General features: G+C 37.3%; 1 protein-coding gene across 3 annotated transcripts in view; it reads left to right on the top strand.

Annotated features, from left to right (window-relative positions):
* Positions 1-17,230, top strand: part of adcy7 (adenylate cyclase 7) — a 92,085-nt gene extending 74,855 nt beyond the window's left edge. Inside the window, exons 12-27 of one of the 3 annotated variants that reach the window (XM_052090773.1) lie at positions 41-81; positions 290-349; positions 930-1,010; positions 1,548-1,617; positions 3,378-3,475; positions 3,601-3,685; positions 4,064-4,201; positions 4,430-4,519; positions 4,692-4,870; positions 5,442-5,553; positions 5,654-5,812; positions 7,655-7,801; positions 9,471-9,575; positions 9,800-9,914; positions 10,652-10,776; positions 11,863-17,230. In XM_052090773.1, coding sequence (XP_051946733.1) covers positions 41-81; positions 290-349; positions 930-1,010; positions 1,548-1,617; positions 3,378-3,475; positions 3,601-3,685; positions 4,064-4,201; positions 4,430-4,519; positions 4,692-4,870; positions 5,442-5,553; positions 5,654-5,812; positions 7,655-7,801; positions 9,471-9,575; positions 9,800-9,914; positions 10,652-10,776; positions 11,863-12,009 — 1,752 coding nt within the window. In that variant the 3' untranslated portion in view covers positions 12,010-17,230. The remainder of the gene's footprint in view (positions 1-40; positions 82-289; positions 350-929; positions 1,011-1,547; positions 1,618-3,377; positions 3,476-3,600; positions 3,686-4,063; positions 4,202-4,429; positions 4,520-4,691; positions 4,871-5,441; positions 5,554-5,653; positions 5,813-7,654; positions 7,802-9,470; positions 9,576-9,799; positions 9,915-10,651; positions 10,777-11,862) is intronic. The other 2 variants (XM_052090791.1, XM_052090782.1) reach the window with 2 other exon arrangements.
* Positions 17,231-17,262: the final 32 nt, after the last annotated feature.

Raw genomic sequence — 17,262 nt, 5'->3', positions numbered from 1 at the left:
AGGCCATGTGATGCATGCTCATGTTTGTCTCTCTCCTTAGGACTTCCCTCTTAGATCAGTATCGACAAAAATTGCAGAGAGGTGAGCATTGTTTGTGTGTGTGTGTGTGTGTGTGTGTGTGTGTGTGTGTGTGTGTGTGAGTGTGTGAGAGAGAGAGAGAGAGAGAGAGAGAGAGAGAGAGAGAGAGAGAGGAGAATGTCTATTGAGGCAATAGGCTAGTTTTTGGTTTTGTCATGCTCACTGAAGCACCAATGTTTAAGTTGTCTTTCGTACTATTGCACTTTGACAGCTTTGATGAGTCTCTTGAGGAGCCCTTCTCTTTACCTGTCCCCCCCTTGAGCACATATAAGTGAGTGTAGCCATATTAACTCCTGAGGCCTGCAGTTTCAACAATATTAATGCAATCTCTCACTCAGCCTCTGTGACTGGTCACAAAGTTAACATGACAGTAGTGGCAGTCCCACAATATAAATTCCTTTGCGCATGTGTGTTTTTTCTGCATGCAAAGGAGAGAGAGAGAGAGAGATAGGAAACACCATTTTTCCTTCCTGAGTTGTGTTGAAGCACATTGCAAAGGGACTCTTACAATCTCTCTGAGGGGTTTAAACTAACACACGGCATCCTGCTTGCAATATGCCTCACACACACTGACAAACTACTCTGAATATTCTGTTTTCAACCAATGCTTTAGATCTCTAAACCATTAGCAACAGAACTACAAACAAAAAAAGTCACATTCACCCAAGCTTCCACAAAGTCTGCTTCACAACTAAAATAAATCTGCAACAGCATGGCAACAGCTATAACCATCTTCCCGGGACCACGATGCCACAATGTACACATAGAGGCATCAGCATTGTGTGAATGTGTGTTACTTTATTGAAGTATATGTGTGCTTCTCTCTCTGAGCTCAGTACTGTCCCCTCTAGGTATAAATCTCAGAAGACGAAGTTTGATGAAGAACTGCATGACAAGATGACCACCACCATCAATGATCTGAGCTCAAGCAAGTTAGTCAAACATACTCGCAAACACAATAAATGCTTTTGGGTGTGTTTATTTAAGTTAAAGGTGCACTCTTTAAAAAAGTTTAACTCCTAAAGATATGTATTGTATTTTTGCAATATATGTAGGAAATCATGAGTACTCACATTCAAATGAAGATTCCAGTCACATCAGTAACATTATAAAATCTGTTTTATTCTACATGGAGAGGGTCCGCACATGGGGACTGCCATGTTAGAATCACATGACCAGCCAAATACTGCTCACTTAATATCAGTATCCGTCCTGTTATTTTACACTTAAAGTCATTGATTAAAGTAATCATGGCTGACTGGGAATACAAAATTTCTACAATGGCATCTGAAACTTGATTTTAAATGATTTTTGCATCCAAGCCATTAGATGTCAGTGTCCAAGATGAAACAAAGACAAAAAAAGTTACTGAGTGCACTTTGAGTCCAGTTTGGATAAGGTTGTACAAATAGTTTTTGTAATTGCCATTGTAGTGCAGTAAAGTGTACAGAAATGTTGTGTGTTTGCAGGCAGTGGGTGAAGTCTGAAGAGATGTCTGGCCTCACACTGTGGTTTACTAAAAGAGATCTGGAAAAGCAGGTGAGTGTTTTACTTAGGGCTGTAAAATGATGGAATGTATGGAGTAATGGATATAAGAAGAAGAACTAATTATAAAACAGATAGTTCAGACTTCTGATGGACTGCATTACGTGCCATTGTTCGCACATCTACACTCACTGAGCACTAAAGTGACCAATGTGCTGTTGTAGCCCACCACCTCTAGGTTCGGCATGTTGTGCATTCTGAGATGCTATTCTGTTCACCATAATTGTGTTTATCTGAGTTACTGTAGACTTTCTGTCAGCTCGAAACCAGTCTGGCCATTCTCTGTGGACCTCTCTCATCAACAAGGTGTTTCGGTCTGCTGAACTGCCACTCATTGGATATTTTTGTTTTTTGACACCATTATAAGTAAAATCTAGAGAGAACTTGGTTGTGCGTGAAAATCCCAGGAGATCAGCAGTTACAGAAATACTCAAACCAGCCCGTCTGGCACCAACAATCATGCCACAATATAAATCACTGAGATCACATTTGTACCATACGATTGGCTGATTGGGTTATTGCATGAATAAGTAGATGTACAGTTGTTCCTAATGAAGCTACATTTCCTTGGCAACTGTAAACAACCTACACTCAGGGTTGGGGAGTAATGAAATACATGTGATGGGATTACGTTTTTAAAATACAAAATATAAGTAACTGTATTCCTCTACAGTTACAATTTAAATAATTGTAATTAGGATACAGTTACTTTCAAAAAGTATTTTGATTACTGAAGAGATTACTTACATTTTATTGTCATTTGTTTCATTTAATATTTAGTCCTTTCAGGTTGAAAACATTTATACATATAAAGGATGCGATCTAAAGTGCTTTTGAACAGCAGTGAAACACTCTTATGATGTGTTACACTCATACGAGCAGACAGAGATGTTTGGAGCATCTTTATTACAGAAAAATAGTAATAAAACTTGTGTAAATTTTCAGCTTTAAGCTAAGCTAAAATGCTATTTCTAACCATTTTACATGCACATAGTACGATAGTATTTTTTTATCAAGAAAATACACGTTAGATCATAATTTCTTTTTATCCTAGTAAGACCTTTGATATTAGGGCAAAAATCGTATTCTTGATAATAATTTTTGTATTGTTTTCCTGTAAAAATGTCCAAGATCAGTTTGATTAATCTTGTTTTAGAAGAAACACTGCATAAGATATTTAGGTTTTCAGAGAATGTATTTTTAACATGTATATTTTGTCTTACTGTACTGGCAGAGTTTTTATAGTCAAAATAAGTGAAAAAAATTGACCAGTGCTGAAGAAGTTATCTATAGTATTTAGAAAACATTACTGACCTTGAGTAATCTAACAGAATATGTTACAAATTACATTTTACAGCATGTATTCTGTAATCTGTAGTGGAATACATTTCAAAAGTAACCCTGCCTACACCTGCCTATGATATATATTACTCTATATGCTTGGAAGAATTGTTTATTTTGATTATTATTAATAAATATAACTATTTAACATTGGGGTCTTTGATGATATTGCTACTTTATATAAGCAATAAGCTACTCGAGGCCATGTGTTACAGTGATTTTACCAAAGGTAAGGCAGTTTCTAAGAACATCCCTTACCCATCGTAAAATCACTATAACGCAAATCCTCTTGTGGCTTATTGCTTAAATAACGTTTCGTACCAAAAGTATTTAAATTTTTTCAGACAATAAAAACAAGAAATTCAATTAATGAAGATTAAATTTGTGTGTTTGTTTGTGTATTGGTCTTTTAGTACAGTACTATAGAGATGCCAAGCTTTAAATACTACATTGGTTGTGCCACCTTCATCTTCATTTGCATCTTCATCATCCAGATGTTTGTGACCAAGCAGTAAGTGGAATAAATGCACAAACAAAAGCTCCTAACATGTCTTGATGTGCTGTAGTGATCTGACCTGAGAATATATGACAATTTCTCTCTCTCTCTCTCTCTCTCCCTCTCTCTCACTCTGTCAGACGTAAAGAGCTGGGACTCACATTTGGAGTATTGGGGTGTGTTCTGCTCTTGATCTTGTGCATCTGTTTTGCAGGTCATATTCAGGTTAGACCACAACAGACTTCCTTTGCCTCAACACACACACACTTATTTATTTTAATGGTGTCTGATGTATTTGTGGGTGTCATTTGCTACAGTGTCGCTCATAAATAAACAAATACATATAGATACCCTGACAGACCTTGACATGTACAGACTTTTCTGTTTCTCTCTGTGTCTCCTTTGACCTTGTATTGGACTGCCCCATTCAAACATACCGTTGCCTTTTTCCAAAATCATAACCTGGAGCTATACGGGTCAAATCCAGCATTCGTTCTTTCCTTTTCACTTTTTTAACTGCTATTTCCCCCATACCGTTCTCTCTCTCTCTCTCTCTCTCTCTCTCTCTCTCTCTCTCTCTCTCTCTCTATTTCTGTCTCTCAGAGGATGTTTCCTGAGAAGTTGAAGTCATGTACGTGGTTGTCTGCTCTATCTAAAGCAGTGGTTAAGAGACCTTTTGTGCGCCTTCCTTTGGCAACCATTGCTACCACAGTCATAGTCATCATCGCCATGTTCAACTTGGTAATGCTTAATCTTTTAGTAATAAAACACTATCAATGCTTTATTGTTTTTAGTGTTGCATGCAAAGTAACACTACTATGTCAAGCTTACAACATTCATTGGGCTTTTTTTAAAGCTTAGGACATATTTTCAAACAATGTTGTTAGATGCTTGGGTACATTTGTCAGATGAAGCACTACAAAATGTGGCCCATCTTTTAACATTTCTGTCTATTGATCCAATCTACAGTATTTAAAAATTCCTGGGATTTTCTGTGACTTGCGGCAAAATAACATCAGCATTCCTGTTTCTATAAAAGATGGCCTTTTCTATTTGCCTGTGAGTTGCAACCACGCACACACACACACCTGTAAAAAAAAAATTCTAGTTAAACAAATGCATAAATGATTGGTCACTACTACTAAATAATGAGTTTTCTAACTTTTGTCATAACACTGTTAAAACAATAAAAATTTATATCATTTTAATTTGTATGTATTTGTCTTTCCAGTACTCTGTGTATAATTGTATATTGGCATTGATTGCCTGTGGCGTGTTTTTGAGGGTGAGTTTTGAGCTGAAGGCGGTCTTCCTCTTCATTGTTTCTACTGTGTACTACATCATCATCTTCTACTCTCAGAATGATCTGTTCAGCTGCTACAGCTACTTGCTCTATGCCAACCGGAGCTGGTACACACGCACACACACACACACACACACACACATGTTGGTACTCCTATCATTACAAGGTCTCTCCGTAGACATAATGGTTTTTATTCTGTACAAACAATATGTTTTTTGCCCTAACCCTAAACCTACACCTACCCCTAAACCTAACCATCACAGAAACCTTTTGGCATTTTTACATTTAAAAAAACAAAAAACATGTTTAGTTAAGTATATAATTTTTTTTAAGCCATTTTAATTACAGGGACACTAGGAGTGTCCTCATAAACCACATTTATAGCATACTATCCTCATAATTACTAGTGTGCAACCTAAAAAGTTATCATAAACCAGAAAAACCAACTCGCACACACTTACACTTAAACTCCCAAACAATACTTGGTTATGGTTTGTTTAAGAAGTGGTTTATTTATTTTATATAAATTGAATTACCGTACATTGATTACAGTGTCATTTCCCTTAGAGCCACCTGGCACATGGATCACCCTTTCTGGGATACAAAACCCTAACCATTCGGTTACGTACTCTGTATTATGTTATTATGGTAAACATTTCTAGTGTTTGTCTGTTTCAGTGTGGAGGATGATCATTTGCTGTGCAAATCAGGACTTATGAAGCACCCACAATACATGAGCTGCATCTACATCACACTATTCCTCTTTACAATGCTGCTCATATCCCGCCAGGTACACACCTCATATTGCACAAGAACACAAAACCATACTGTCAGTCCTTTAGCCGAGAAACACATGCCCACCTGTGCTGTGTCCTCCCTCTACTTCTCAGAATGAGTACTGCTGTCGTCAGGATTTTCTGTTGAAGAACAAGAATCTGGCTGATAAGGAAGAAGTTGAGCTATGTGAAAACTTGAACCGTCTCCTTTTGGAGAACGTTCTCCCTGCACATGTGGCTGCACTCTTCGTGGGCGAGAACAAAAAGAATGAGGTGGGGCTGCGGTCCACTATTCCTTTACTAAACAAGAAATATAAGGTAGGAACCGGTGTGGAACACCCGGGATGAGCCTGTATTTCACACCCTTATAAAGACCAGACATATATCATATGCCACTGAAGATCATTCCATGATGTATCATTCACCTACCTTTTTAATTTTCATTTATCCATTTAGCTGACACTTTTATTCAAAGTGACAAATGAAGAATACAGTATAAGCGATTCATCCTTAGGAGGCAATGATATGAGAAGTGCTGCACTGCAAAAGTTTCAAATTTGCTCAAAGTACAAGCAGAGAGCTAAGTGAGAGACAATAGTGAAGAATGGAGTAAGAGTTTCTTTTAGAAAACAGTTGATAGGATTGAGTCAAGTGCTCAAAAAAGAGATGCGTCTTTAGATGTTTATTGGTAGTTGGAAAATAATTGGCTTTTCAGGTGGTATTGCGAAGGTCATTTCACAAGCGAGGAATGGTGAAAGTAAAAGTCTGGGAAATTGATTTTGTGCCTCTATGAGATGGCACCACGAGGCGCCGCTCACTTACCGATCGCAGGCTTGTAGAAGTGAATTTAGATAGGGAGGTGCTCAGCCAGTGGCTGTTCTATAAGTGAACCAGTACTCTGGGGAAAAAAAGAGGCATTGGCTCTCTTGGGCTTTTTGAAGACTAAATACGCCTATATGTTTTTGATCATTTGCAGAGGTTTGAGTTTACATGCAGGAAGTCTTGCCAAAAGAGCGTTGCAGTTGTCCAGTCTAGATATAAAAAAAGCCCGGTCAATGAGTTATGTACTATGCTCACATAGGAGAAGTCTTATCTTCCTAAAATTGTACAATGCAAATATTCATTGTACTATATATCCCAGTATCATTGAGTACAATCACATCCTGCACTACACAAATAATACTATATCACCCAGTACAGTATTTTGAAATAAGACCCTACCACAGTCCATTTTATACCATATGACCAGAAAAACTATAAGACACAGAAAAAAGGAGTGGAAAGGTCCATTATATCAGAAAACGGGCATGAATAGGTTTTTGGATTTTTATTTAGAGATATTTTTTCTTAAAATATTTTAGTATAGTTTTTGATTGTTTGTCTGTTTGTTTCAAACAGAACCTGTTTGAAAGAGATGCTTAACAAAGAAGTCTTTGATGTGTTATGTGATCTGTACAGTTCTGTACGGATGAGGCTGTGTGTTGCTCCATGTAGAGTTGAAGATGAAGATGTTTGTAATGTTGCATTGTTTATACATGATTGAATCTGCATGGCATTATCTATTAATGCACTAGTTTAGCCTTATCTTCTTATTCTCGCTGTGCACACACACACACACACACACACCTGAGTGATATGCCACAAAAATAGCACCAGATTGTAAACAGAAAGTTACTTAAGAGATGAAAGGTTAATGGTTGACCTCAAATTTTGAGGATGCCAGTTGACATTAGGTTTTATTTTTTCCATAGTATTTATTTATTTATTTTATTTTATTTTATTGAATTTTTAAAACATTTTTACATTCTTTAAAACTCTCTAATATGCTCAAGTTTTTTTTTTTTTTTGGGAGAGAGTCTCAGTACATTGAAACTTTATTGCTTATTATTATATTTATATTGGAAATGTTCTGTCTGTTCTTTCACTCAGTGTAATATAATTTGTCATTTATCAAACATACCTTTTGTTGTTCCTTTGAGTCTCTGTATTCTAGTGGCCATCTTATCAGTAAACAAGTTTTTTTGTTTTATCTACTTTGTGGCAAGAATGATTGTAACACAAAAGCATTGGTAGCACATTAAAACTCTTGGTGTTTTTGTGTTTTCTGTTCTCCAGGACCTGTACTATAAATCGTATGACTGTGTATGTGTGATGTTTGCCTCTGTGCCAGACTTCAAAGAGTTCTACACAGAATGTGATATCAATAAAGAAGGACTTGAGTGTTTGAGACTTCTCAATGAGATCATTGCTGACTTTGATGAGGTCAGTGTGTTTATATGTGTTTGTTTCTCTAATCTCCTTATTCCACTTAATTTATTCTCCTCTCAGGCCCATTTTACACCTGGTATTTACATCTGTCTCAGGTGATCTATGAAAGAGTCTCTGATCTTAAGTACAAAAAGTTATAAAAATCCACAAAAAAAGAGGTGGGCACACTGTTGCTTCTAAATATACCTGTCACTATATAGTATATTGATACATACTGTAGGCATACAAAATAATCTATACATTTTTTTTTAAGTCTTGTGCATGCATAGGAATTTTGATTTAAATGGCAATATTCTGCACGTAAAAACCCTTGTTTAAGTGCCATGTTTAATTGATAGTTGATTGTTGTCTGGGACGAATCAGGATAAAGGCTTTTCTGAATACCTCTGAATGAAATGTACGACATTTACACCCATATTTACTGAATCGGATCAGCCAAGACAGATGTTAATAACAGGTGTCAACAGGGCCTAATTTCCTGAATTAATATATGAATAATTGCATACTAGTGCTTATTAGTGCTTTTATGCCAATATTGAATAATGGAACAGCATAATTTACATTTGCTTTTGGATTGGGGGTTAAGCATCAACAGCCTTCAACATTAAATTGGGCTGTAACCCTTGGTGTGATCTCTACCATTTTTAGAACAATGCCCTGGGTTTCTTTAAAGGATTGTTCACCCAAAAATGAAAATTCTCTCATCATTTACTCTCATGCCATCCCAGATCTGTATGAATTTCTTTCTTTTGCTGAACACAAACAACAATTTTTGGAAGAATATTTCAGCTTTGTAGGTCCATACAATGCAAGTGAATGGTGGCCAGAACTTTGAAGGTCCAAAAGCAAATAAAGGCAGCATGAAAGTAATCCATAAGACTCCAGTGATTAAATCCATGTCTTCTGAAGAAATATAGCTATGGGTGGGAAACAGATCAATATTTAAGTGCTTTTAACTAGCAATCTCCACTTTCACATTCTTCTTTTGTTTTTGACAATTAACATTTTTCGTGCATATCGCTCCCTACTGGGCAGGGAGGAGAAGTTATAGTAAATTTTCACACACACCTTTCATATAGCTTCTGAAGACATGTATTTAACCACTGGAGTCTTATTGATTATTTCATGCCACCTTTATACGCTTTCAGGACCTTCAAAGTTCTAGTCACCATTCACTTGTGTTGTATTGACCTACAGAGCTGAAATATTCTTCTAAAAATCTTAATTTGTGTTCTGCAGAAGAAAGAAAGTTGTACACATATGGGATGGCATAAGGGTGAGTAAATGATGAGATAATTTTCATTTTTGGGTGAATTATACCTTTAATGACAACACACAGCATTTGCTCCGTGTCAAATTGTATGTCATTGACACCCACACAAACTTTTCGTTGAAAGCCACCTAGAAGTTTTGGGGCTGCCTGTTTTACCCAGGAGAACCAATTACCTGTTTAAATACAGACCAACTCCATGCTTGCCTAACTTAACTGATTGCTAGTGTTGAGTTTCAGTGTGGTATGGCTGCTGTCTCTCCCCTTCTCTCATTTCTCATTAACCTCTTTCCTCTGTCTAGCATTTAATGTAAGATAACATAATTTAAGAATGGATTGCTACTGCTCTGAAACACATTCACTTGCCCAATCCCCTGCTCTCTTAATCTGCAGTTGCTGTCTAAACCCAAATTTAGTGGTGTGGAGAAGATTAAAACTATTGGCAGCACATACATGGCTGCTGCAGGCCTGAGTGGACCTCCTGAGCAGACCAGCCAGGTACTGCTGACACCGCTCGCCACAAGATAAACCCATGCATTAAGCTGCACTATACTGTATACTTGTTGCACCAGATAATGCCACTATAGCTCTGATCACCTGAAAGATGTTACTGCTGCTCTGATCATTTGTATTTATTAAGTCAAATAGCACATGCCATGGTCTAACAAATGGCATTGTATGTGGTGTAGTGAGTTTTTTGCACGGGTTCTGTGTGCTCTCAGGATCGGGAGAGGCAGCATGTACAGATAGGGAACATGGTGGAGTTTGCCATTGCTCTGATTGGCAAGCTGGATGGCATCAACAGACACTCATTCAACACATTCAGGCTTCGCGTGGGTAAGTCTGGCTGCAAATCACTTATGACACACAAGTCTATGCCAATTTTAATTTGTACTCAATTATTGTTGGCCATTACCTGTCCAATCAAAATGAATGCTTAGATGTTGAGTATTGTTTTTTCAGAGATTGAAGTTATGCTTTATCCCCAGATGTAACAAGATACATGTAATATTATAATTAATAGACTGAATAATTTATGTATTAGATAGTCCTAAAAAAAACTGCCAAATTTAACTCAAATATTCCAGAAATAGAAATGCAGGTCATAATTGAGATGTCAGGCATTTTCAGCAGATCAGAGGTAACAGAAGCATGGCTATGAAATCCTTGTATATTGATTCTGAGAATATATCACGCATCTGTGGTAGAGATTTGACAGAAGTATAATAACAGACAAAAATCCCTTCACTCTACTAAGAAAAAAGGTTTTATTAGAAAGAGGGTAAATCACATTCAAACAGTCCTTTGTTCAAGGTGTTCTGAGGCTGCAACTTAAAGAGGAACCACTTTGTGCTTTGTGTGTGGATGGCAATTATCTCTAATTAAACAATTAATAATTAAAATGAGGATCTTTAAGTGCCTCAATGACATAAATAGTAAATTTACAGAAACTGGATGCTGGTTAGGTATGAATTTGAATGCAGATATTATGTGAATGTGATAGAAAGTGTGCATGTGTGGCCTCTTTATGTGTAAAGATTTGAAGAGTTTGTTTATTAACTATGTGTGTGCAGGTATAAACCATGGCCCAGTGATTGCTGGTGTGATTGGGGCCAGGAAACCACAGTATGACATCTGGGGAAACACTGTGAATGTGGCCAGCCGAATGGAAAGCACTGGGGAACTTGGCAAAATACAGGTATGAATGCTGTCATTGCTCTCTTAATGCACCACTTTATAGATGACATTCTCTGAAGTCATACCACAGGAATCTGAGCTTCCAATTAAACAATATTATTTACTGCATTCAAAATAAATGCAAAGACACCATTTTAGCTGTATGACATTATTTTTATTCACTTATCATTTCACAAACAGTAGTCGTAGTGGGCTGTGGTGGTGGAGACAGGATCTGTTCCTCCTGTTATATCATATATGGTGGTCTTGATCATATCTGTCACAGTGACAGCACATTGGAAATTAAAGGGTTTTTGTAATTTCTTCAAAAAAACAACGGCTGCTGTTATCAAAATGAATTGTATCCCAAAGTTCAATTATCTACTGCAGTCTCTCCCATTAGAAGTTACTCTTTCTTATTTTAAACAATTTTTGTTTTTGGAATGGTAAACAACCTCTGTTGCATTCCAGCAAGTTACATAGACCAATTGACAAAGGAGGTTTTAGCCTCGTCATTTTTATTTATTTCTATGCTTTTAATCTTCGATACATTGCTCATTGGACTCTTTCGCCTAAGAGAAACACTCCCTGGTACTACATTATACAAGTGTTCCTTGCCCCAATCTCGCCATTGCAAAGTTTTTCTATTAAAGTCTATGTAACTTACTGGAATGTACCTTTAAGAAATGAGAAGCAAAACAACATTGTCATTCCCTAAATGGCTGGAGAAACTTTCTGGACAAGACTTTGGACAGAGAAGAGAATAAAAGAGAAGAGGTCATCTAGGTGAATGTGGATTCTAGGTCTCATCTTTAAAAAAAATGAGAGGTCTTGCAACACCATCCTTTTAGCCTTACCCTGACAGTTGCAAACAAAGTCATACCTGTGATCTCCATCAATGCAATGACTGTATGTGATTAGTAGAGCTAGATAACATCTGTGGACTAAGTTCACATTGTCTGTGCTGTTTTTTGGGGAAAACCTGTTTAATGGATTTTAACATGGTAAAATGTGTTAAACAGCGCTTAAATGCTAAAATGTTAAATCATTATTTGATCGTTTGCTCCGTTGTTTCACAGATTTGCTGTGACATGTTTTTGTGTTACAGGTGACGGAAGAGACGTCAGATGTGCTGCAGAAACTGGGTTACTCATGTGAGTGCCGTGGCCTGATAAATGTGAAGGGGAAAGGAGAGCTCAAAACCTTCTTTGTGTGCACAGATTCCAGCAAACAGCAAGGAATCAGTCTGAGCTGAGACTGAAGCCTCAGTCCTCAAAACCATTAACACAGTCATACACAGACTCTGGACTTATATGTGATCTATTTGTTTTGTTAAAGTATTTTTTATTGCTACTGGACATGTTACTTAAGACCATGTAGAAAGAACTGCACATTCTTTATTACTCTGAAATGTTTGTGTTTTGATAGCATTCGGAGACCTGAAACTTAGATGACCAACATTTTACAACATACACATACAGAACGTATCTTACACAAGCTGAATCTTCTTATGGGAAAACACAGACAATGGGTAACTGAGTTCACTGAAGGAAAACGGAGTCATTCTTAGTATTGCTCTTAGACTTTCTGGGTACTGCTGTCACTGAGCCCTTGATCCAATAGACTTATTTGGGATGACTGAGCTGGTCTGTCACCACACACACACACACACACTCATTTGAGACTCACAGGCGGAGGGACCAAAGCATGACCCACACAAACCCACCATCACAGTTGAGCAGATTTCATGAATCCTTTTAAATCATGGTGTTTGAAGACAAATATTCCCATGCTGGGCTCTCTGACATTAAATTGCTGTGGACCTTGAGTTTAGTGAATGTGGATGTTGGAGGCCTTCCCTAGCTTCAAATATGTTACAGATGAAAACTATTAAGGAATGTTTATCTACATAAACTGGAAGAAATGTACATCACTGAAGCACATTCAATTATGGCAAAATGTGTACTTGCATTGCTTTTCCATTTAACAGAAAGTCGTCATCTCCTTAATCTTTAATCTTGAATACTGACCAAAAGGCTTTTTGGCCACTTCTTAAGTTGTAAATTTGCTCATTGTTGCACTTGGGCTGCATTGTGCCATGCGTTTTATGTCACATTGTTGCTAATTGATTTGCTCAACTGTCTGCTTCTGTTAATTGAGACTGCTTAGTGAAAGTGGGAAGTATTTGTGTTTGGGTTGTATTTGTGTCTGATGAAGCCATAGGCATAAATGTTCAAAAGAGATTTTTATGATTATCCTGTGCTTCTTTGTTTTGAGCCCTCTAGGTGAACATTACAGTCTGACTGGAGATTCTGTGGTGCCTTTCTGTACCCTGTCTGCAAAGTTTGTCAGGAACATGCCTACCATCACCTCTATTTTGAATGCAATGTTATAGAATAAATAATTTTACACTGTATATACAGTGCCTATAAAAAATGATTCACCCCCCCGTTGGATGTGTTTATATTTTTATGGTTTTTGAATATTAAAACATTGTGAAATTAACAAGGCTTTTTTGACACTGATCAACAGAATAAAAGACTTTCATATAAAAATCAAAACACATTTCTACCAATTAGCCTAAATTTATAACAAATATTAAACACAAAATACTTGAATTGCATAAGTATTCATGCCCTTCAAGTTAGTATTTTGTAGATGCACCTTTGGCTGTAATTACAGTCTTTATCAACTTGGCACATGTGGACACTGCAATTTCCCCTATTATTCTTTGCAAAATCGCTCAAGCTCTGTCAGGTTGTGTGGGGATCATGAGTGCCCAGCCTTTTTTAATCATCCACAGATTTCCAATTGGGTTGAGGTCTGGAATCTGACTCGGCCACTCCAGGACATTAACATTTTTTTTTTTTTTAAACCATTCTTGTGCAGCTTTGGCCGTATGCTTGGGATTATTGTTTTGCTAGAAAATTAATCTTCTCCCAGGTCTCAATTCTCTTGCAGACTGCTTCAGGTTTTCCTCCAGAATGTCCCTGTATTTTGCAGCATTCATTTGACTCTTTACCTTTACAAGTCTTCCAGAGCCTTATGCAGAGATGTAGCCACACAGCAGGATGCTAGCTACCAACACCATGCTTCACAGTGGGGTTGGTGTATTTTTGATTATGTGCTGTGTTTGGTTTGCGTCTAGTTTGATGGGCAAAACACTTCATTTTGGTCTCAACAGACCATAGAATCTACTTCCAACTGACTTCAGAGTCTTCCACATCCCTTCTGGAAATTCTAGCTGAGATTTCATATGGGTTTTTTTTTTTTTTTCAATCTCCCATAAAGCTGTGACTGATGAAGAGAAACTGACAGGAGAAACCTGGGCAACAGTTGTTGTATGCGCAGTCTCTCCCATCTCAGCCACTGAAGCTTGTAAGTCCTTCAGAGAAGTCATAAGTCTTTTGTTGGCCTCCCTTACTAGTCCCCTTCTTGCATGGTTGCTCAGTTTTTGAGGACTTTACTGAAGATTTACTGCTGTGCCATACTTTTTCCATTTCTTATTGAATTTATAGTATTCCAAGGGATATTCAGGGACTTGGAATTTTTTTTACTAAAATCACTTAAAACATCTTGACTGTGCATAAGTGATCTCAATTTAATTAAGTGAATTTCAAAACTAGGTGGTTGTACAGTGATTATTTACAGTTGAAGTCAGAAGTTTACACACACCTTAGCCAAATACATATAAACTGTTTTTTTCACAATTCTTGACATTTAATCGTTGAAAACGATTACTACTTTATTATAAGAATGTGAAATTTCAGAATAATAGTAGAGAATTATTTATTTGTTTCATCACATTCCCAGTGGGTCAGAAGTTACATACACTTTGTTAGTATTTAGTAAAATTGTCTTTAAATTGTTTAACTTGGGTCAAACTTTTTGTGTAGCCTTCCACAAGCTTCTCAAAACAAGTTGCACGAATTTTGGCCCATTCCTCCAGACAGAACTGGTGTAACGGAGTCAGGTTTGTAGGACTCCTTGCTCACACATGCTTTTTCATTTCTGCCCACAAATGTTCTATCAGGATGAGGTCAGGGCTTTGTGATGGCCACTCCAATACCTTGAATTTGTTGTCCTTAAGCCATTTTGTCACAACTCTGGGGGTATGCTTGGGATCATTGTCCATTTGGAAGACCCATTTGCGACCAAGCTTTAACTTCATGGTTGATGTCTTGAGATGTTGCTTTAATATAACCACAACATTTCCCTTCCTTATGATGCCATCTATTTTGTGAAGTGCACCAGTCCCTCCTGCAGCAAAGCACCCCCACAACTTGATGCTGCTTCCCCCATGCTTCACGGTTGGGATGGTGTTCTTCAGCTTGCAAGCCTCACCCTTTTTACTCCAAACAAAACGATGGTCATTATGGCCAAACTGATCATTTTAGTTTCATTAGACCAGAGAACATTTCTCCATAAATTAAAATCTTTGTCCCTATGTGCACTTACGAACTCTAGTCAGAGCAATGGCTTCTTCCTTGCCAAGTAGCCTTTCAGGTTAGGTGATATGACTCATTTTACTGTGGATATAGATACTTGTCTACCTGTTTCCCCCAGCTTCTTCACAAGGTCCTTTCCTGTTGTTCTGGGATTGATTTACTCTTTTCACACCAAATAACGTTCATTTCTTGCAGACAGAATGTGTCTCCTTCCTGAACATTATGATGGCTGCGTGGTCCAATGGTGTTTATACTTGCGTACTATTGTTTGCACAGAAGAATGTGGTACCTTCGGGCATTTGGGAATTGCTCCCAAGGATGAACCAGACTTGTGGAGGTACACAATTTGTTTTCTGAGGTCTTGGCATATTTCTTTTGATTTTTCCATGATGTCAAGCAAAGAGGCACCCACAGGTTCACCTCCAATTCAGTACACCTGCTACCAGACGCTAATTGGCTAGTTGTCTAAAGGCTTGACATAGCTGCTTAAAGGTACAGTTAACTTGGCGCATGTAAACTTTTGACCCACTAGAATTGTGATATAATCAACTAAAAGTGAAACAATCTGTCTGTTAACAATTGTTACAAAAATTACCTGTGTCATGCTCAAAGTAGATGTCCTAAACGACTTGCCAAAACTATAGTTTGCAAATATTAAATCTGTGGAGTGGTTAAAAAATTAGTTTTAATGACTTCAACCTAAGTGTATGTAAACTTCTGACTTCAACTGTATGTGAGTTGCATTAAAGGGGGTGAATACATATGCAATCAATTATTTTGTGATTAATATTAGTTTAATATAATTTTGACTAATTGTTAGAAATGTGTTTTGACTTTGATTAACAGAAAATACTTTCATATTAGTGTAAAAAAAAAGGAGTATAAAGTTCACTATGATTCAATATTTAAAAATAAAATATAAAAACATACAAGGGGTGAATATTTTTTATAGGCTCTGTACACATTTTATCTCCCTTATCTGACACACCCAATTCAGGTCGTGGAGCCTCTACTAACGAACTGATGAGTTGAATCAGGTGTGTTTGATTAGGTTAATAACCAAAATGTGTAGTGTTGGGGGGCCTCCAGGAACAGGGTTGGGAACCACTTATCTAAGCATTTTACAATTTATTTTATTTGGACATTTACAAATGCTTTTTACTGACACTTCTGAAATGTTAATGCTCTTGAAGGTTACACTCACTGAGCACTTAAATAGGAACACTATGGTACTAATAATGTGCACGACATGGTCTTCTGCTGTTGTAGCCCATCCGCCTTATGGTTCAATGTGTTGTGGATTCTGAGATGCTACTCTACTCACTTCAATTGTACAGAGCAGTTATCGGAGTTACTGTAGCCTTTCTGTCAGTTCAAACCAGTCTGACCATTCTCCGTTGACCTCTCATCTACAAGGCAATTCCGTCCGCAGAACTGTCACTCACTGGATGTTTTTTGCACCATTCTACGAAAACTATACAGACTGTTGTGTGTGAAAATCCCAGGAGATCAGCAGTTACACAAATACTCAAACCAGCCGGTCTGGCACCAACAATCATGCCATGGTCAAGGGTAATTTTTTTCCCCACATTCTTATGGATGATGTGAACATTAACTGAAGCTCCTGACCTGTATCTGAATGCTTTTATGCATTGCACTGTTGCCACACGATTGGCTGATTAGATAATTACATGAATAAGTAGATGTACATGTGTTCCTTGTAAAGTGCTCCGTGAGTGTACATTATAATTTTATAGCTCATAAAATTCTTTAAGATTTTATACCTGTGAAGGTTTTCTGAGTGCCTCATTTGCCAACACAACAAGGTTCAAGCTTCTCACAGTGATGCATCCTTTCTTTTGTAGCATATATTTGCTTCACAAATTGATTTAAAGGATCCAGCAGAGTCATGCTGTGCAATAATTATCTCAGTTCCTACCAAATTATCTTTAGAACTCAGCAGTGTGTCATCTGATATTACTCAATATATAGAACACCTGCAGTTTAAAAACAAAAATGGCACAGTTGTAATGATATAAACCTCAAGACATAGGAGCTAC

This window comes from Xyrauchen texanus, chromosome 2, assembly GCF_025860055.1.
Source record: "Xyrauchen texanus isolate HMW12.3.18 chromosome 2, RBS_HiC_50CHRs, whole genome shotgun sequence".
NCBI lineage: Eukaryota > Metazoa > Chordata > Actinopteri > Cypriniformes > Catostomidae > Xyrauchen > Xyrauchen texanus.
Note: the sequence above shows the minus strand (reverse complement) of the source record. Positions and strands in the feature narration are given on the sequence as shown.